The 22560-nt window shown below is 43.7% G+C and overlaps 1 protein-coding gene across 3 annotated transcripts; it reads right to left on the bottom strand.

Annotated features, from left to right (window-relative positions):
* Nucleotides 1–278: 278 nt before the first annotated feature.
* Nucleotides 279–20315, bottom strand: LOC112220622 (membrane metallo-endopeptidase-like 1). Of its 3 annotated transcripts, none has more exons than XM_024382464.2 (24): nt 20114–20315; nt 16545–16839; nt 15950–15994; nt 15565–15624; nt 15240–15401; nt 14988–15068; nt 14736–14831; nt 12152–12270; nt 11963–12028; nt 11728–11862; nt 11355–11444; nt 10622–10758; nt 10150–10243; nt 9713–9841; nt 9460–9558; nt 8802–8885; nt 8563–8666; nt 8394–8452; nt 5856–5975; nt 5584–5717; nt 5367–5432; nt 5133–5228; nt 1597–1673; nt 279–1515 (listed from the first exon to the last, which is right to left on the bottom strand). In XM_024382464.2, the coding sequence occupies exons 2-24, from the start codon at nt 16699–16701 to the stop codon at nt 1416–1418; spliced, it is 2310 nt and encodes a 769-aa protein (XP_024238232.1). In that variant the 5' UTR covers nt 16702–16839; nt 20114–20315; the 3' UTR covers nt 279–1415. The 3 variants fall into 3 exon arrangements, with proteins under 3 accessions (XP_024238232.1, XP_042187377.1, XP_024238238.1); XM_042331443.1 differs by having other exon boundaries at nt 12152–12267; XM_024382470.2 differs by having other exon boundaries at nt 16545–16720.
* Nucleotides 20316–22560: the final 2245 nt, after the last annotated feature.

Here is a 22560-nt window from a genome sequence, read left to right as displayed (position 1 = left end):
TAGACTGACGAGTTTCAGAAGAGAGTATATCTTTTTTTAAATCAGCTGTTTTCAGTTACAATAGTCATTTACAACATTAACAATGTCTACACTGTATTTCTGATCAATTTATTGTTTTTTTTAATGGACAAAAAATGTGATTTTCTTTCAAAAACGAGGACATTTCTAAGTGACTCCAAACTTTTGAACGGTAGTGTATGTTTTAGCAAAAATTTTAAGCCATCCTTTTTAGATTTTCTAAATGTTCATTTAAGATTAAAGCTGCAAATGTTTAACAGTCTGTCTTCAGGTAAATTGCTTTATTTCAAAGAGTGACGTAGCCAGGCCAGCTCTAGTTCACTGCTGCTCTACATACTACTCACAGAGCCTTTATTCATTTCGTAGTCACACTGTAATGAGAAACTTCCCACTGGGCACAGACGTCAATTCAACGTCTATTCCACGTTGGTTCCACGTAATTTCATCGTGGAAAAAAAGTTGATTCAACCAGTGTGTTATTATTCACTTTACCTCTTGCTTCGTGGAAAAATGTCTTGAAAAACAAATGTTTCATATCAGACAGGATCGTACAAGGCAACACGGTGCCTAAAGATACTCGGCGCACATAGATTTAAGCCACTAAATATGTGGGCTTCAAAGCGCTGTGGATTTGCCACCCGAATGACTTGACAAAAAGCAGAAAGAGTTGTTTAGGAAATTATTCAAAAAGTCAGTTAAAGCATTTAAAGCCAGCTCGGCTGAAACCTATTCTACAAATCTTAGGAATTTCCTACATTTCACCGACTATTCATGTATCAACTGACCACCCACAGTGGAGCTTCAGATTGATACAAGTACACTCTTAGAGAAAAAAGGTTCTGGATAGAACCAATAAGGGATCTCTGCTTGCTTCTTATATGGCACCCTTATTCTTATTCACTGAACTAAAATTTAGAACCCTATATGGATCCAATTTTGGTTCAGTGAAGAACAACCCCTCTATATAGAACCTTTAGGGGTGCCATAAATTAAGCAATTATATAAACCTTTTTTGGTTCTACCCAGAATCTTTTTTCCCGAGAGTGTATACAACAAAACCACAAGTAAAACTGTTCACCCACAGACAACATCTTCAAGCTGAGTAGCCATATAAGCACATACTCCTTGCAAGTGTTTTTCCTGTCTAATCATAGTTTTAATCTGCTTCAAGTGGTGATACTAGGGTGTAGTTTGGTCAGTTATCCAGTCCATATATAAACTGTATTCTGCATTTACACACTGTTAAAACACTTGTGTAAATATCTATTATCTTCTGCCATGTAAATCTATCAGACATACTCTAAGGCAGGATGCCTCTGTGGTAGTTAAGTATGTTCTTTTGTTCAGTTGCCCCAGTCAAGAAATAATTAACAAGAGTAGAAGAAGGCAGGAACTGGCTACCACACCCGACATTTTATCTCAGGGTTCATGGGAGTACCCGGTTTGCACTGGAATGCCTCTGAGAATGCTCCAAAATTCTGTAGGGAGCCGAGCACCCTGTGAGAGAAGATAAAGAGTGTTAACAGATTAATGACAGAAAATAGGTTGGAATAGCCAAACGCTACAGTTGGTCGTTACCTGTATTCCAGGGGACTGTGGGAGTCCGTTTTGATGGACTGGCTGGCATATTCAGGCCGATAGGCACCACACCATACCTGGAGGAGGAAGATGTATCACTAATTCATGAATTCAATTTTGACACAATAACAGCAGATACAGTATTACTGTGCCCATAACACATTTATTTTCTCAACTACACCTGTTCTTATTTTACAAGTGAAGATATTTTGGGACTGAATGTAAAACCATAAAATGACGAGGAAGTCTTTTTCCCAAGGCGCTGTTCGACAGCCCAACTGAATAATCCCAGCAGGGATTATGCTTGACTTTAGCTTTGACCTGGTTTTGGATGAAGACTGTCAAACACTAGTCTGGCTTTGTTCTGGCCTTGTTTTCCCTGGCACAGTACCGCAGTGGTCTTTATTTTGGCAAAATATTCTGGACCCCTAGGTAGGTAGTTTGATATAATGATCTGGAGTAGTTTTAAACCCCTTGGTCCAACTGTTTATTACTTGAAACCCAAGTATTTAGGAAAATATACAGTTTTGGGGCTTTTGCTGTCAGTGGTCTCTAGACCAGCGTTTCTCAATGGTCCGTGAACAGCAGTGGAGGAAGGGTGGTAATATACACTATATATACACACACAAAACTATGTGGACACCCCTTCAAATTAGGGGATTTGGCTATTTCAGACACACCTGTTGCTGACAGTTGTATAAAATCGAGCACACAGACATGAAATCTCCATAGGAAAACATTGGCAGTAGAATAGTCCAGCTTTTTTCCATCTACATAACATTGCAAAAATCAGAAACTTTCTGTCCAAAAATGATGCAGAAAAATTAATCCATGCTTTTGTTACTTCTAGGTTAGACTACTGCAATGCTCTACTTTCCGGCTACCTGGATAAAGCACTAAATAAACTTCAGTTAGTGCTAAATATGGCTGCTAGAATCCTGACTAGAACCAAACAATTTGATCATATTACTCCAGTGCTAGCCTCCCTACACTGGCTTCCTGTCAAGGCTAGGGCTGATTTCAAGGTTTTACTGCTAACCTACAAAGCATTACATGGGCTTGCTCCTACCTATCTCTCTGATTTGGTCCTGCCGTACATACCTACACGTACGCTACGGTCACAAGACGCAGGCCTCCTAATTGTCCCTAGAATTTCCAAGCAAACAGCTGGAGGCAGGGCTTTCTCCTATAGAGCTCCATTTTTATGGAATGGTCTGCCTACCCATGTGAGAGACGCAAACTCGGTCTCAACCTTTAAGTCTTTACTGAAGACTCATCTCTTCAGTGGGTCATATGATTGAGTGTAGTCTGGCCCAGGAGTGGGAAGGTGAACGGAAAGGCTCTGGAGCAACGAACCGCCCTTGCTGTCTCTGCCTGGCCGGTTCCCCTCTTTCCACTGGGATTCTCTGCCTCTAACCCTATTTCAAGGGCTGAGTCACTGGATTACTGGTGCCCTTTCATGCTGTCCCCAGGAGGGGTATGTCACTTGAGTTGGTTGAGTCACTGATGTGATCTTCCTGTCTGGGTTGGCGCCCCCCCCTCGGGTTGTGCCGTGGAGGAGATCTTTGTGGGCTATACTCGGCCTCGTCTCAGGATGGTAAGTTGGTGGTTGAAGATATCCCTCTAGTGGTGTGGAGGCTGTGCTTTGGCAAAGTGGGTGGGGTTATATCCTTCCTGTTCGGCCCTATCCGGGGGTATCATCGGATGGGGCCACAGTGTCTCCTGACCCCTCCTGTCTCAGCCTCCAGTATTTATTCTGCAGTAGTTTGTGTGTCATGGGGCTAGGGTCAGTTTGTTATATCTGGAGTACTTCTCCTGTCTTATCCGGTGTCCTGTGTGAATTTAAGTATGCTCTCTCTAATTCTCTCTTTCTTTCTCTCTCTCGGAGGACCTGAGCCCTAGGACCATGCCTCAGGACTACCTGGCATGATGACTCCTTGCTGTCCCCAGTCCACCTGGCCGTGCTGCTGCTCCAGTTTCAACTGTTCTGTCTGTGTTTATTATTATTTGACCATGCTGGTCATTTATGAACATTTGAACATCTTGGCCATGTTCTGTTATAATCTCCACCTGGCACAGCCAGAAGAGGACTGGCCACCCCTCATAGCCTGGTTCCTCTCTAGGTTTCTTCCTAGGTTTTGGCCTTTCTAGGGAGTTTTTCCTAGCCACCGTGCTTCAACACCTGCATTGCTTGCTGTTTGGGGTTTTAGGCTGGGTTTCTGTACAGCACTTTGAGATATCAGCTGATGTACGAAGAGCTATAGAAATAAATTTGATTTGATTTGACTTGAATGGCCTTACTGAAGAGCTCAGTGACTTTCAACGTGGCACCGTCATAGGATGCCACCTTTCCAACAAGTCAGTTTGTCAAATTTCTGCTCTGCTAGAGCTGCCCCGGTCAACTGTAAGTGCTGTTATTGTGAAGTGGAAACATCTAGGAGCAACAACGGCTCAGTCGCGAAGTGATAGACCACACAAGATCACAGAACAGGACCGATGAAAATCTTCTGTCCTCGGTTGCAACACTCACTAGTTCCAAACTGCCTCTTGAAATAACGTCAGCACAAGATCTGTTCGTCGGGAGCTTCATGAAATGGGTTTCCATGGCTGAGCAGCCGCACACAAGCCTAAGATCACTATGCCAATGTCAGCGTTGGCTGGAGTGGTATAAAGCTCACTGCCATTGGACTCTGGAGCAGTAGAAATATGGTCTCTCGAGTGTTGAATCACGCTTCATCATCTGGCAGTCCGACGGACAAATCAGGGTTTGGCGGATGACAGGAGAACGCTACCTGCCCAAATGCATAATGCTAAATGTAAAGTTTGGTGGAGGAGGAATAATGATCTGGGGCTGTTTTTCATGGTTTGGGCTAGGCCCTTTAGTTCGAGTGAAGGGAAATCTTAGTGCTACAGCATACAATTACATTCTAGACGATTCTGTGCATCCAACTTTGTGGATCGCTGACTGCGAGTCAGGCCTAATCGTCCAACATCAGTGCCCAACCTCCCTAATGCTCTTGTGGCTGAATGGACGAAAGTCCCGCAGCAATGTTCCAACATCTAGTGGAAAGCCTTCCCAGAAGAGTAGAGGCTGTTATTGCAGCAAATGGGGGATCAACTCCATATTAATGCCCATGAGTTTTGAATGAGATGTTCGACGAGCAGTTGTCCACGACGAGCAGTTGTCCGACTTACATGTCGTGTAGGTTTTAGGTCACTGATGCAATAAAGGTTGAGAAACAGTGGTCTACTCCAGACAATTCAATTTATTAAAGGGATGCTTTGAGATTTTGTCAATGAGGCCCTTTATCTACTTCCCCAGAGCCAGAGGAACAAGTGGTTACCATTTCTATGCTAGTAGATACCCATAGACCTCCAGTCATTGTGCTAACACTAGTAAGCATTGGCTCCCAAAATACCTCTAACTTCCTTCTTACTGGACACAGATACATAAAAATGGTATCCACAAGGGAAAGTAGACAAAGGGACTCATTGCCAAAATCCCGAAGTATCACTTTAAAGTGGTGTTTACTCACTTGGGCAAAGTTAAGAAAGAAAAGTTGTTTGTGGTCCATGTCCAGACCAGGTAAACGATGCTCTTCACCTTCTCTCTCCATCCACTTCATGTAGGCCTGACCGCAAACACACAAAAACATTCAAATGTCAAATATAATTAGATATTTAATCAGAAATCCATTTGTGTTAGAGAGTGGTTCATTGTGTTTTCATTGTGTTGTGGGGGTTGAATGGGTTTTGTGAGGGTGTCACACCTTATAGGCTTGCCGAACTCCTCCGTTGTCAGCGATGTTCTCCCCCAAAGTGCTAATTCCACTGACCTGGGGTCACGCAGAGACAGTCATTAACACAGTCACAAAAAAATCATTCATCGTCAATAATCTTTTCTAGTGAAGCTAAAATGAAGTATTAGCCAGTACACATAAATAAATGTTTGATTTTCCTATCCTTCTGCTACAATGGGAAACTCACATTTTGTCCGCCTGCGAGTTTCCAGTTGAAGTTGCCATATTGTTGCACCATGCATTGTGATTGGTCCTTGAAGTGCTCAGCAGAATAATTACTCCACCAGTTAAGCATGTTACCATCCTTATCAAAATTACGGCCTGTTTTTAAAGATAAAACGTGGAATCAATTGTGATGCAGTCTCATTTAAATTTTCCTATTAATTAATACTCTACACTAATCATGACTGTGCAACACATTGGACACAAACATGGACAGTGATATGAGGACTGCCTCACCATTGTCATCAAACCCATGGGTGATCTCATGTCCAATGACCATCCCTATTCCTCCAAAGTTCAGGGCCTGGAGCTGCTGCTTACTGAAGAAAGGAGGCTGCAGGATACCTGCAGGGAATACTAGGATAAAGAACAGAGAGAAATGGACAGAGAACAGATCAGGCCAAATGAACAAAGAGAGTCTATCATTTTGCAACCTTAGGAGTAAACCAATTAAACAGAATTTCAGCTTCATATCTGACTAATCATCACTGCACATTACCAGTCCATGTGTTTGCGGCATTGTCTGAATGGAATTCATTGTGGCTTGCGCCCCAACCCCATCTCTTTTAGCCACAAAGCCTGTGTGCACTGGAGCCTGAAACTAGATCCATTCTATCAACAGCGGAAAACATTACCGCCAGTCATTATTCTCAATGAGGTTAAAGTGGCAGTGAGACAGAGCACCGGTGCACGCGGCAGAGCGGGCTCACATACAGAGAGGGCTCACATACAGACAAGGCTCACATACAGAGAGGGCTCACATACAGAGAGGGCTCACATACAGAGAGGGCTCATACCTACAAAAGAGGGCTCATACCTACAGAGAAGGCTCATACCTACAGAGAAGGCTCATACCTACAGAGAAGGCTCATACCTACAGAGAGGGTTCATACCTACAGAGAGGGTTCATACCTACAGAGAAGGATCATACCTACAGAAAAGGCTCATACCTACAAAGAGAATGCTCATACCTACAAAGAGAATGCTCATACCTACAAAGAGAATGCTCATACCTACAAAGAGAATGCTCATACCTACAAAGAGAATGCTCATACTTACAGAGAAGGCTCATACCTACAGAGAGGGCTCATACCTACAGAGAAGGCTCATACCTACAGAGAGGGTTCATACCTACAGAGAGGGTTCATACCTATACCTACAGAGAGGGTTCATACCTACAGAGGAGGGCTCATACCTACAGAGAGGGGCTCATACCTACAGAGAATGGAGCTCATACCTACAAAGAGAATGGAGAATGCTCATACTTACAGAGAAGGCTCATACCTACAGAGAGGGTTCTCATACCTCATACCTAGAGAGGCTCATATCTACAGAGAAGGCTCATACCTACAGAGAGGGCTCATACCTACAGAGAGGGCTCATACCTCATACAGAATGCTCAGGGCTCATACCTACAGAGAGGGCTCATACCTACAGAGAGGGCTCATACCAACAGAGAGGGCTCATACCAACAGAGAGGGCTCATACCTACAGAGAGGGCTCATACCTAGAGAGGGCTCATACCAGGGCTCATACCTCATACCTAGAGAGGGCTCATACCTAGAGAGAGGGCTCATACCTAGAGAGAGGGCTCATACCTACAAAGAGGGCTCATACCTACAGAGATTTTTTATTTATTTTTTTATTTCACCTTTATTTAACCAGGTAGGCTAGTTGAGAACAAGCTCTCATTTGCAACTGCGACCTGGCCAAGATAAAGCATAGCAGTGTGAACAGACAACAGAGTTACACATGGAGTAAACAATTAACAAGTCAATAACACAGTAGAAAAAAAAGGGGAGTCTATATACATTGTGTGCAAAAGGCATGAGGAGGTAGGCAAATAATTACAATTACAATTTCACATACCTACAGAAAAGACTCATACCTACAGAGAGGGCTCATACCTACAGAAAAGACTCATACATATGGGCTCATAAGACTATTTTTGCACTGTGTCTATGCACACTCACAGGACTCTACACACTCACTCAAACTGACATTCCAATGCACACATATAAACTCTACACACACGCACTCACATACAGTCACCATTTACACTGCTGCTTCTTTAAATCTCATATCCTGATGCCTAGTCACCTTGCCCCTATACATGTCTATGGTATTGGAACTGACTTCTTACTTTTTTTCTTCATATTTTAAATGTTTCATTTATTGTGTGTTTTTGACTACCTTATGTTATTTTTAGTGGTATATTGATATTGATTACTGTATTATTGGGTTTGAAGCTTTCAAGAAAGGCATTTCACTGTACTTCTGCATGTAACTTTAAAAGATGAAACTTCACACAGCATAGCACTCACATCAGAGCCAAACCATAATAGTCACCAGGTGGTCTGTCTGTCAACTTCCAGTAAGACTACAAATAGACCCAAAGTAATGGCTTGAAGAGTTGTGTAATATTTCACTATGGTTCAGGGGAAGAAATGTTCAATGTAATGTTTAATGTTCTGTATGTAACGCAATATTATTACAACCAAATGCAAACGAGTCCCTATTCCAAATACATCCCTTTTATTTGCTCCAGTTAGCTGCCAGCTGCATGCATTCACATCATTTCTTAAATCAGGAGTTGACTCTTTTTCAATCATTCAAGAACTTGTAAGAAATAAATCCTTTGCTAGTATAGAAACAAATACTGTAGTCACAATTATTGTTAGTAAGGGATATCCTTAAGTCAGGATTGGTCGGCGATAGATAACTTCAGATGGATGACGAAAGATGCAGCCAGTGTGTTGGCTGTTGTTATCTTACCTATCTGGTTTCTGTTTGGTGAGTAGAAAGCATTGACCACAGCAGCACCAATGATCCACCTAGAAAAAAACACTAGAATATAGATCTCACCATTTAAGAGGGAATGTGGAATGTGTACATGTGTTTATGTTCACGTGTGTCTATGTGAGGCTAAATGGATGTGTCTTACATGTCTGGATTGACCGGCTCTCTCAGCTTCTTCAAACTCTTGTGTGCTTCAGCCTGCAGGTTCTCAAGGATGTTCTCAAAGTAGTTCTCCTCGCTAAAGTTCAACTGCAGACAGAGACCAGATCATCAGAAAAAATCTAGACGACAATTTGTACATCCATTTCACTCTGAAAAGGAGGATTTATCATAATCCTTTGAGGCCCAAAGGGGCTAATGTGTAGACAGGTCTCACAGACATACATGGGCATACTCCTGGTCAAGCTTCAGATTGCTCTCTTCCAGAATGTGGTCAGGATAGCCAATATGCTCCTTAATGGCCATGGCCTGTAACATTGAGCAATAGAACAGTCAGCTGGTAAGTTCTTTCTTTGACATATTCAAAACACTGATGATATACAGGTAACTGCCAAAATAATGGAAACACTTGAGTAAATGAGGGATACAAAGTGTATTGAAAGCAGGTGCTTCCACACAGGTGTGGTTTCAGAGTTAATTAAGCAATTAACATCATTGCTGTGCAGGCCATTATTTTGGCTACCATGGCCATGCCCCTATAGGATGATAATGTCCCCATCCACAAGGCACAAGTGGACACAATGGTTTGATGAGCATGAAAACAATGTAAACCATATGACATGGCTGTCTCAGTCACCAGATCTCAACCCAATTGAACACTTATGGGAGATTCTGGAGCGGCGCCTGAGAGTGTTTTCCACCACCATCAAATGATGGAATTTCTCGTGGAAGAACGGTGTCACATCCCTCCAATAGAGTTCCAGACACTTGTAGAATCGATGCCAAGGTGCTTTGAAGCTGGTGGTGGCCCAACACCCTATTAAGACACGTTATGAATTTGTTTCTATTATTTTGCAACTAGCTGTACATTGTATGTTTGTACCTTCTCTCTTGCTTTTTCCTTAGACTGGTCATCCATCCAGCTCAACTCCTCTAGCGTTTCCACATACGCTTCCTGGATCTTACTGATGAGGTCACTAACCTGCCCACACAAAGAGATAATATATTAATTTACAGGGAAAGCAAACACAAACACACACACAAAGTGCAGACTAAACTGCTGTAGTGACAATGATTATAGAAGCCGGAGCAGATTTTCCTGTTTTGTCTGCATCCTGCCTACAGGAGTGACTCACCATGCGTTTACTCTCGCCAGCAAAGGTCTCTCGCACATACAGAGCCCCCACTGCATTCTCCATGCTGCCCTGGACGTAACGCACACAGTCTCTCCACCGCGCCTCCTCTACTGTCGTCCCATACAGGGCCTGACCACACAGACAGACCGTCAAAGTTGCCACACGTTTATACATGAATGAGCTTTTCAATGTGTCTGTTTCTAAGGGCTCATTAAATCTGTATCGTTGAAGTGTTACAGATTGCGCAATATACATTTTAAGGTAATTTCCAATTGAGCCGACATATGCATGCAGCGTTTACCGTGAATGCATTCTTCGCTATCGCGGGAACATTGCCTTTGAATTTCAATCACAATGTAATGCTGAATTTATTTCCACGATTTGGATTGAATGGAGCCCTAAGGGTGCTCCTAGATGTGCTCATATCTCTGTCTCACCTTTCTATAGTGTGCCCTGGCATCTTTGAAGCGGCGACTAAGGCTGCTGACTCTCTCCATGACAACCTGCCAGGTGAGGTAGTTCTGCATGGTTCTGGAGGAGGAGACATTTCACCCAATAATGTCCCTCAATCACTCAACCAATGGATATACTGTACGTGACACACAGCGCTAGATGATGCAACCACAAATCTAAAAAGGTTTCCAAAAGGGTTCTTCGGCTGTCCCCATAAGATAACCATTTTTAGTTCCAGGTAGAACCCTTTTGGTTTCTTTTTAGAACCCTCTGGGGAAAGGGTTTTACATGGAACCCAACAGAGTTCTGCCTGAAGCCAAATAACCATTTTGTTTTAGGTTCTAGATAACACCTTTTTGTTCTAAGAGTGTACCGTTCTGCATGACTCACATGATAAATCACAGTAGATCAAATATTGATAGAGGCAAATTTGAACTACACATCATCAGCTCTGACCTGACAGTGTGTTTGGAGAGCACTTTGTTCATCTTATCCAGGTAAGGGGAGCTATAGACCACCACCTCCTCTTCCAGCTGTACCTTCACAGCCACACTGGACAACACACCACGCACAAACCTTGTCCAGTTAAAACCCTGGAAGAAATAGCATTGTTTTTGTTAGTAATATTAGTCTGAGGCTTGTTCTGCAATCTACAAGTGCATTTTGTAGCGATCTTAACCTAACAACTAGCGACCTCGTCAAGAAGCTCTGACCCTTTGGCGTAATGGCTAAGGTGTTGGGTTGACAGTCGCTGGACCCAGGTTTGAGTCCCTGTCGAGGCAACCCCCAAATTTACTACATTGGTGTCAGAAGTAGGATGGTGCCTGTGAGGCCATCGGAAAGACATGTACATGTGAGGGACTTGGTATAGAGAAGCGTGGGAACACGCTCTCCCGACGGAAGGGGGTAATGTAACAACCTTAATGTATGCACTCTGGATAAGAGCGTCTGCTAAATGACTCAAACGTAAACCAACAAGATCATCAAGGGGTTTGGACCTCTTAGCGTAACGGTTAAGGTGTTGGCTTGACAGTCGCTGGACCCGGGCTCGAGTCCCAGTCGTGGCTACCCCCCGAATTTGCTACAATATATATATAGTATAAAACATTGTTTACTTTATATAGACAATGCCATTAGATTTAGGTCTCAAGTCGTACCCACTTGAAATCACTAGAGTTGAAGCACTTACGTTGAGATTGAAGGACTCCTGCAGCTCAGTCAGGGTCATCTTTTTGTAGAGAATCGTGACATCCTGACGCTCCTCTGCAGGGGATGTGGCCTATGACATGACAAGACAGAAAGCATAGGCCTACAGTCATGTCTGATGCATTGAAATGTAAGGTGACAAACACTGTAATTAACCATAATGTTGATCGATTCAAGTTTTTAACATGCAGATGACATGTAGTACAGTATAGTTGATTTCATCCGACTCTATTAGATGTTTCTTGTTGAAGACTAATTCATTTAATAAGAGGGGATAAATCCACCTCATTTGTGTTCTTGTCTCTTTTTAACTGTTGTCATAGTTCCGGTTCCTGTTGTGACAGGCTGGCACTCACATTTGCAATATCTGTTTCCAGCTCCAGCACTTGCACCATCTCCTCGACCACACGATCATCTTCCTGGGTCAAGTTCCTGTCTTCCCGGGCAATCCTCACCATGGAAACCATGAACTGCAGGTAGGCCTCTCGAACCTAAAGAGCCACATGACACATACATGCAAAGATGACCTTGTCTTTTCCAGTGCAATGACATTAACAGTACATTAATACACAATACTGTGTATGAAAGTACCCTTTTGTAGTTTCCATCATTGAAGTAATACTCTCTGGATGGCATTCCTAGTCCTGGCTGGTCAATCTGTAAAATAAAAACAGACTTGTTAGTTTTCGTACCACCCAATCAGAATGGGGGAAGATTTAATTTAAAAAAAACACAAGCACTGAACTATTGGAACATTGCGTATTCAAACATTGTCCTTACGTAGATGATGTGGCGCCGGGAGTCGCGGTCATCAGTCCACACATACATATCCAGCAGGACCTTCTTGTGGTAACGAGAGATGAGGGTGGCTAGAGTGTCCTCCAGGCTCCAGGCCTCTTCTGGGATAAAACAATTAAACAATTAAACATAAATACAGTACCAGTCAAAAGTTTGGATACAGCTACTCATTCAAGGGATTTTCCATTTCTACATTATAGAATAACAGTGAATACATCAAAACTATAAAATAACACCTATGGAATCATGTAGTAACCAAAATAATGTTAAACAAATCCAAATACACTACCGGTCAAATGTTTTAGAACACCTACTCATTTTCTACTATTTTCTACATTGTATGAACTATGAAATAACACATATGGAATCATGTAGTAACCAAAAAAGTGTTAAACAAATCAAAAGATATTTTATATTTGAGATTCTTCAAAGTAGCCACCCTTTGCCTTGATGACAGCTTTGCACACTCTCTGTATTCTCTCAACCAGCTTCACCTGGAATGCTTTTCCAACTGTCTTGAAGGAGTTCCCTCATATGCTGAGCACTTGTTGGCAGCTTTTCCTTCACTCATCCCAAACCATCTCAATTGGGTTGAGGTCGGGTGATTGTGGCAGTTAGGTCATCTGGTGCAGCACTCCATCACTCTCCTTCTTGGTCAAATAGCCCTTACACTGCCTGGAGATGTGTGGGTCATTGTCCTGTTGAAAAGCAAATGATAGTGGGACTAAGTGAAAACCAGATGGGATGGTGTGTCGCTGCAGACTGCTGTGCTAGCCATGCTGGGTAAGTTTACCTTGGATTCTAACACAGACAGTGTCACCAGAAAAGCACCCCCACACCATCACACCTCCTCCTCCATGCTTCACGGTGGGAACCGCACATGCGGAGATCATCCATTCACCTACTTCGCATCTCACAAAGACAGGGCAGTTGGAACCAAAAATTCTAATGTCCATTGCTTGTGTTTCTTGGCCCAAGCAAGTCTCTTCTTATTGGTGTCCTTTAGTAGTGGTTTCTTTGCCACTACTAAAGTAGTAATTCGACCATGAAGGCCTGATTTATGCAGTCTCCTCTGAACAGTTGATGTTGAGATGTGTCTGTTAGTTGAACTCTGTGAAGCATTTATTTGGCTGCAATTTGAGGTGCAGTTAACTCTAATGAACTTATCCTCTGCAGCCAAGGGTCTTCCATTCCTGTGGCGGTCCTCATGAGAGCCAGTTTCATCATAGCACTTGATGGATTTTGCGACTGCACTTGAAGAAACTTTCAAAGTTCTTGACATTTTCCACATTGACTGACCTTCATGTCTTAAATTAATGATGGACTGTTGTTTCTCTTTGCTTATTTGAGCTGCTCTTGCCATAATGTGGACTTGGTCTTTTACCAAATAGGTCTATCTTCTGTATACCACCCCTACCTTATTGCAACACAACTGATTGGCTGAAATGCATTAAGAAGGAAAGACATTCCACAAATGAACTTTTAACAAGGCACACCTGTTAATTGAAATGCATTCCAGGTGATTGCCTCATGAAGCTGGTTGAGAGAATTCCAGTGTGTGCAAAGCTGTCATCAAGTCAAAGGGTGGCTACTTTGAAGAATCTCAAATATAAAATATATTTTGATTTGTTTAACACTTTTTTGGTTACTACATGATTCCATATGTGTTATTTCATAGTTTTGATGTCTTCAATATTATTCTACAATGTAAAAAAAAACAAGAAAAATAAAGAAAAACCCTTAAATGAGTATGTGTGTCCAAACTTTTGACTGGTTGTGTACATTAAATCTAACATTCAACATCTGGTTGGCAGAGATTAGACTGACTACTTCTCACACAGCCAAGTTTAGATGGCCACTGCCACACAATTTACAGTGCAGTCATAAATCTGTCTGTGCAGATGCACCAGATGCACTTCCACGTTGTAAATTCTGTTTGAGAACCTACATTTAATTACACTGGCGGCAGTCAGGTTTAGGGCAGAGAAAAGCGGTCTATTTTAAGAATCAGTCACAGTCCTGATTGAGAAGCTGCCCACTCAACACATCCACCCCCCCGTCACTACACCTGACTGCCCTTCAGTAGAGCCAGGGGGGCCCGCCTGGATGACCATGTCACATGTCACTCACAATCATATCACTCATCATTTCAGTTGGTGGACGTGGGACCAGAAGTCCCCACAACAATAGTAAACTAACAAATATTGGACCAACTGGGGACTTTTTGTTAGTCGCCACAAAGTCAAATGCTATTTCTAGGGCGTTTAGGGTTAAGGTTAGAATTAGTGTTAGGGTTAGAATTATGTTTAGGTGCTAAGGTTAGTTTTAGGTTCAGGGTTAGGAGCTAGGGTTAGGTTTAGGGTTAGGGTTAAGGTTAGGTTTTGGGGTTACGGTTAGGGTTAAGGTGAAGGTTAGGGTTAAGATTAGGGTTAGGTTTTGGGTGAAGGTAATGGTTAGAATTAGGGTTAGGTTTAGGGTTAGGGGTCAGAGAAAATAGGATTTTGAATGGGACTGAATTGTGTGTCCCCACATGGTAAGTTATACAACACTGTGTGTGTGTCAGTACCAGTAGTGCTGTTCCAGTCCTCTGAGGCAGCAGGCCAGTCTCCTATGCTGTCAATGAGAAGCATGAGTGGCTGGGAGTCGCGCTGCTCTATCAGAGCTACAGAAGACAACACGACACTATTAGCAACACACTGTCAGTCAATCTTATATACAGTACTGTTCATGAATGTTACAGAGTATACAGCTGATTCCGAGACCAAACGTCTGTGTAATAATGTTAGTTTGGAGTTTGGTTGAGAGGCGCCCTACTCACTCTCATTCATGCAGGAGCTGTAGAGAGTTTTGGCCTTCTTGAAGGCATCACGGTCCTGATCACTCTCAGTCTCAAAAACTCCTGTGAGGAGACGACCAACAGAAACAAAAATGTACCTCATTCTGTCTAGTGATGTGATCTAACACAGAAAGTAGATTTGATTCTGTAAAAAACACTGTATCTGAGCATTGGTCTCTTTTCCCGCACAATGGCTGACCCTGAGGTTCCTATGGAAACATGTCACTGTCTGACCTTTGAGCACAATCTCCAGCCTGTCTCTGAGGATGTCGAAGACACTGTGACGGGAGCTGGTCTCTGGGATGACATGACGCTCCAGCCAGCCCCCACAAGCATATTGGTAGAAGTTCTGACACGGCTCCACCGTCGCATCCATGTTCTGCAAGAGACGAGCGGCTGTGGAGGGTAAAGTCAGCGGAGGACGGATAGGGGAGAATGTGAATAACATAGAAGGAAAGGGAATATTATGATGCAGTTATCTGTTATGTTGATATAAAACTGAGTGATGAGTTTTGTTTTTGGAGGACGGACAACCCCATACGCAGGCGGAACTGCTCACCTGCTGTGACGCACTCAGGAGTTGTGCAAACATTGCTGGGGCCAGAACGATACTTTTGCCCTGAAAACATCAAAAAAATAAATACTATTGTCATTCCTGGCAGAGAGTAGGAATTTATTAGCAGCAGCATCAAGGGATTTTAGATTTCTCTGGCAAATCCTTGCTTGATACTGTCTGTCTGTCTTTCCGTCTGTCTGTCTGTCTGTCTGTCTGGTCTCTGAAATGGCTGTGTCAGCAATGACTCTGTTCACTCGCTTTTGTCCGACACTGCTGATGAGGCAGCAGAGGGAATTAAAAGGGGATCATTCTCTGTCCAGTTTACATCGTACCGTATCCTATAACATATAAACACATACAGTATTTCAACTCAAGTGTCAAGACTCACCCTCAGTGACTGAGCTCCTTGACACACCAGGTCTATTGGACCGCTCTGCATTGGAATTGAAAAGACACTAAAAACACTTGTTCAGAGCAGGTACTGTACCTAGTACACACAGGAGGCTGGTGGCACCATAATTTGGGAGGACGGGCTCTTGGTAATGGCTGGAGCGGAATAAGTGAAATTGTATCAAATACACCAAACACATGGTTTCCATGGTTTCCATGGTTTCTGTGTGTTTGATGCCATTCCATTTGCTCTGTTCCAGCCATTATTATGAGCCGTCCTCCCCTCAGCAACCTCCACTGCTAGTACAGTAGGCTAGAACTCGTTGCCTAATTGTATTCTGAAAATTGGTTGCCTATTTATGCCTCAATAGATTTCACAAAACACTCTGGAATAGTTGTCAAAAGATGCTGATAACGTTTTCTGTTACTCTCCTATTTTAATAACCTACTGCTTGAATGTGCTTTCAAACAATACAAATCATAACATAAACACCTGAAACATCACACATGGTATTTCTTCAGTCATTTCAAGTGAGGTGAGTGTAATTAGTGGAGGTCAAACTCTATTTTTATTGTAACTGGGTTGAGCCTACCTCTCAGAGCCGATGTGTAGAGGACTATCAGTCCAGCTAGGGCACAGCTGACCAGCAACAACAGCACAGACAGCCCAATCTCTGCAACAGTCCAACGACGCTTTCCTGGTTTGGTAGATTTTTCCATGATGTCCATTTGGCTTTCGGATTTGCCCATTCTCAGCTCTCCGGGCTCTCTGGAAAAGTAGTGTGGAGAGTGACAGGAACAGGGTACAGCCAGAGAGCGTGCGGTGCGTCCCTGTGTGTGAGTGGGCTGTGTAAACTGATGCAGTGCAACGCCAGTCGCTCAAGTGACCTAGAGCGAGTGAGAAAAACATAGTTGAACCTTTGACTTATCTCTTCTTCATATGAAAGTGTCTCCTTTCTATGCTAATAGTCTAATCAATCACACACTTCCACGGTTCCATTACTGCGCAACATTGTAATGAAATTATTTTGCGTGTCAAATACATGGTGTTCCCTTGACTGCTGCTGTGATGTGGTATTGAACCAGCCTTAGCTGACACTGCATGACAAATTGTGATCTCGGGTGGGGTACTTCGCTATTTTCTGATGTTAGATATATTGCCTATGTTAGATATAAAGTGGGTTTCTTACAGCATTTTTAATGGAATTATGAATTTGTGCATTTAGATTTTAAAAAATGATAGACCTAACTGAATAGGTGTAATGTGGCCCTTTATAATTCTACAGTTGGCTGTACACTTCTCTACAACATGCTTCCAGAGCAATATTTCCTCATCATCGCAATGTTTTATTTGAACACAATATTGCAAATGAGCATTTCTGGGGAACAAACCCTCAATTACTAATACCTTTCGGCATCACTTTGCATATATTCACTTATCGCCACCTGTTCCTCCTATACCAGCCTCCTCCCATACCAGCCTCCTCCTATACCAGACTCCTCCAATACCAGCCTCCTCCAATACCAGCCTCCTCCTATACCAGCCTCCTCCTATTCCAGCCTCCTCCAATACCAGCCTCCTCCTATACCAGCCTCCTCCCATACCAGCCTCCTCCCATACCAGCCTCCTCCCATACCAGCCTGCTCCTATACCAGCCTGCTCCTATACCAGTCTCCTCCAATACCAACCTCCACCCATACCAGCCTCCACCCATACCAGCCTCCTCCAATACCAGCCTCCTCCAATGCCAGCCTCCTCCAATACCAGCCTCCTCTTATAACAGCCTCCTCCAATACCAGCCTCCTCCAATACCAGCCTCCTCCTATACCAGCTTCCTCCAATACCAGCCTCCTCCAATGCCAGCCTCCTCCAATACCAGCCTCCTCTTATAACAGCCTCCTCCAATACCAGCCTCCTCCAATACCAGCCTCCTCCTATACCAGCTTCCTCCAATACCAGCCTCCTCCAATACCAGCCTCCTCCAATGCCAGCCTCCTCCAATACCAGCCTCCTCTTATAACAGCCTCCTCCAATACCAGCCTCCTCCAATACCAGCCTCCTCCTATACCAGCTTCCTCCAATACCAGCCTCCTCCAATGCCAGCCTCCTCCAATACCAGCCTCCTCTTATAACAGCCTCCTCCAATACCAGCCTCCTCCAATACCAGCCTCCTCCCATACCAGCTTCTTCCCATACCAGCCTCCTCCAATACCAGCCTCCTCCTGTACCAGCCTCCTCCCATATCAGTCTCCTCCCATACCAGCCTCCTCCCATACCAGCCTCCACCCATACCATAATCCTCCCATACCAGCATCCTCCAATGCCAGCCTCCTCCAATGCCAGCCTCCTCCAATACCATTCTCCTCCCATACAGCCTCCTCCCACACCGGCCTCCTCCCACACCAGCCTCCTCCCTTACAAGCCTCCTCCCATACCATTCTCCTCCCATACAAGCCTCCTCCAATACCAGCCTGTTGCACACTTTCTCTAGATGACTTCTATTAGGAGTGACAGGAGGCAGGGCTGTAAATAAGAGGTTCATGTCGCTGTGCCCCAGTAACTCCTCTTGATGAATACTCATGGGCACATGTCTGGCACTGCTGTGATGGATGACTGGGGGGGGAGAGGAGGAGGGAGGATGGAGGGGGAGATGAAGAGGAGGGAGGATGGAGGGGAGGGAGGAGGGGAGGATGGAGGGAAGATGGAGGATGGATGGGGGAGGATGGAGGGGAGGGAGGGAAGATGGAGGAGTAGAGGACGGGAGGATGGAGGGACAGGATGGAGGCGGGGGAGGATGGAGGGGAGGGAGGATGGAGGGGTAGAGGAGGGGAGGATGGAGGAAGAGGATGGAGGGGAGGATGGATGCAGGGGAGGGAGGATGGAGGGGGAGGATGTAGGAGATGGAGGATGGAGGGGTAGAGGAGAGGAGGATGGAGGGGTGGAGGGCTAGAGGAGGGGAGGATGGAGGGGAGGATGGAGGGCTAGATGAGGGGAGGATGGCTAGAGGAGGGGAGGATGGAGGGGGAGGATGGCATACTGTTGTATGTTGGAGGAGCTGCAGGTCTTCACTGCCCATCTCTAATAGATTGGCAGAAGCTGTCTGTCTCTATTTCAGAGCTGCGTATCTCTGTTGCATTGGTCTGAAGCAGAAAAAGAAAGGAAATTCACAGGAGCACCACAATGCCTACTCCACCCATGCTCTACCAAGGTTTCGGTAATAATAACAATAATAATAAGTAATTTATATATTTTTATATATTTAGATATTGCATACTTGATATCTAATAGTGATTTGATTGTATTGTCATCAAGGACCTTTTTCTAAATCAGTTTTCTCACTAATGGTGGTGCTCATATATGCATTCAATTCCGTTGATATAGGTATTACCGTCATACGTCTTGAAGAATAGATTAGATTTAGTAATCTAGAAAAGAGTCCTTCTATTTAGGCCATGAGCCATGAGACTTGAGCACCATGCGCAGCGTTTCACTTAGTGAATGAGAGCAATGATGCAGTGTTATGGTGTGGATCTGTATGTGTCAAAAGGAAACCTTCGGGTGGAAAATGTAATGGATTAAAATGTTCCTTTCTCGAAAGATATTTTCTCATTAGTTTGGATGACATGTTCGGTGATTGGTACCGTAGCTACTTCTCTAAACTCTCAACTCTGTGCCAGTGTGTCAGGTCAACAGTGTGAACAGTGTATGAACAGTCTAATATACTCACATCTACACATATTGCTTTGTTTATAACTGTATAATTACATAGAAAATATAACATTGGAATATTTCAACTATTTTGAATTGTTGTCTAGTAGTTTGCTAAAATGACATTTCAGGTGGCGTTGGAGGTATTTGTTGGATGCACAAACATAGCATTCATGGTCGAAATAATCCATATGGTAGTCGACACGCACGATACAGTTTTCATTCAAAACAGAACAGAAAAGTGTTTTCTGACTGGGAGCAAAATGAGACATATATTTTGTAATCTAAATTAAATGACCAGCAAAGATCTTACAAATGAGACTCCAGTTTAAATCCTATGAAAAGCTGAAGCTATAGCAGCTATGAAGGTATACCTGTGTATATGAACCTGTCCTTGTACAAGGTGTTCAGAGGTGTGTAGCGAGGGAGTGCCTGTGAGGCAGTGCTCCTTACCTGTATCTGGTCAGTAGAACTCCCTGAGACGTCCCTTACAGCAGGCTGTATTTCCCAGACACCCCTACTGAGCTGTCACCCAGAGCTGGTGTGTGGAGAAATGAGGCTGTGGAACTGGATACTGGAGAGATACTATCTGGTCCAGTTCGCAGCTCAGGGAGTGTGTGTGTGAGAGAGAGAGACAGAGTGAGAGAGTGAGAGAGTGAGTGAGGTAGAGATAGAGAGGGGGGGGGTGAAAGAGTGAGAGATGGAGGGAGGGGATGGGTATAGGGAGAGATGGTAGCAGGCTGCCAGTGAGATAGTGAGAGTGATAATAAGAAATCATGAGGAGAAGAAGACTGTTGGGAGGGGGACAGAGCGAGAGAGAGAGAGAGAGAGAGAGAGAGAGAGAGAGAGAGAGAGAGAGACAGACAGACAGACAGACAGACAGACAGACAGACAGACAGACAGACAGACAGAGACAGACAGACAGACAGACAGACAGACAGACAGACAGACAGACAGACAGACAGACAGACAGACAGACAGACAGACAGACAGACAGACAGACAGACAGACAGACAGACAGACAGACAGACAGACAGACAGACAGACAGACAGAGAGTACAGGAGAGCGAGAAGCAGAAGAGGGGATAGGAAGATCGCAGTAGGCATCAGTTTCCTCCTCAGTGTTTCATTTTCTCACAGAGGTTTCTATTGAAGGTTCCCAGCTGCTGAGTGAATCAGTGAAAAGGACAAAGGGATGCTGAGAGACGGGAAGCTGCCTGGGAGAGCAACTGGAGAAAAGCATGGCTTACAGGAATCTGCAGAGGGAGTATAGGGAATGTAATGTAGGGAACGTAATATTGTCTCTTTCTGTGTCCCAGGTGGAATGAGCAGGTTAAAACCATGTTGTCCCTCTCATGGCTCTACCCTCCAGCCCCAGCCCCAGGGAGGGCACTACTGCTTGGGGGAATTTAGTTAGCTGCTGCCTGGTGCCGCTGCTGGCTGAGACATGAACCCTGCCCTGGTGTCAGATTGAAATGGCGTGGCGCCCAGGCTCATTATCAGGCTGATTAACCACAGTAATTAACTGATATTAGAGAGATAACTGGTCACAGTGTCTCCCACTAACATCCTTCTTCATTCACAAGGTGGCACTCAAAGAAATAGGCTACATAGTGCATATGGCTGGGGAGTGTGAAACAGACAGAGGGCTATAGGAACTAAATGTATGAGATCTCACAGCAATATTTGTATTCCATTCCATTAGAAATGGGTTCTTGTGTCAAATATTCTATTGTTAGGCCCTGAGGAGCATGGGAAATCAAGTTTTGCAAATTAGCTCATAATTCTGGAGCTAAACTAATCATTTAGTTGGAGGGAATGTTATTCCTATAACTTAGAAATCATTCAACCCCCAAGTGACAAAACCATCTATAGCTACATGAATAAATACCATTGATAGCTAAACTGAAACTCTCGGAAGGATGATGTGCTCTATGCATTCAAGAATTTATTGAAATAAGATGGTCTCTTTTCGCTGAGATTTCCTGAACAGTCTTGATTTCAGGTTCAGCGGGAAAGAAGGGGCCAGGAGTTGCTTTTAAATATTGAAGTTCCCCTGTTTTCATGCCCTGAGTAAGTGCCCCCATTTCCTAACTTCATAATTACATTTGGTAACTCAGTTAAATAATACAGTGACATGTGTGTCACTGCTAACTTAATAGAGAGGACCGTCAACAGCTGGTGAAGAACAGTACAGGTACAATGTCTGGCTGCGTCCACACAACATTTTAATAGTTAAAACGAAGTGTTCAGGGAGTCGTGACCTTAGTTTTTCAGTAGCCAACTCGCAGCTTGTTGATATGTACTCTATTGTATGTTCATTCTTGTTAATCCTTATACGGCTGATTGTCTGATTAGATGATTGTCTGGATGCTCTCTGTACTCCACCTGTGTATGAAGTGGAGACTGCTCCCAGTGCTCGGGCAAAAGCGTGTGCTAATTTTATTCAAGTGCAGGAGCTCAAATTCAATCATTAGAGATGAATTCAAAGTGTTTAAGGCAGTGTATGTTTGTGCTCAGGCCGTAAGTAAATGCTTCACTGTCTAAATGATTAGGAACTTTGAGAAAACAAGCTTTGAAAGCTTTTTGATTAGGCTATTAGGAATGAAGTCATGTTTTTGATGGAGCAGCTAGTATGAGTTTGCTAAAAGCCTGCTGCACTAGTACTCTCATTTGATCCGAATTGTGTTGGGAATTGCAGATACTGTAGGTCTCTGGGGGAAATTGAAAGATTGGGACAGTTATAAATGACACTTGTTGTTTTTATCAAGAACATACTGGACCTTTATGTCTCTTTAATAGAACAAATCAAAATGATATCATTTTCAGTTCCATATAAAATGTCCTCCGTTTTGCTCATTTGTGATGACTGTTTTATCCCCATCATTTATCTTCCTATT

This window comes from Oncorhynchus tshawytscha, linkage group LG02, assembly GCF_018296145.1.
Source record: "Oncorhynchus tshawytscha isolate Ot180627B linkage group LG02, Otsh_v2.0, whole genome shotgun sequence".
Taxonomy (NCBI): Eukaryota; Metazoa; Chordata; class Actinopteri; order Salmoniformes; family Salmonidae; genus Oncorhynchus; species Oncorhynchus tshawytscha.
The sequence above is the reverse complement of the archived record's forward strand: the minus strand, read 5'-3'. Positions and strand labels throughout refer to the sequence as shown.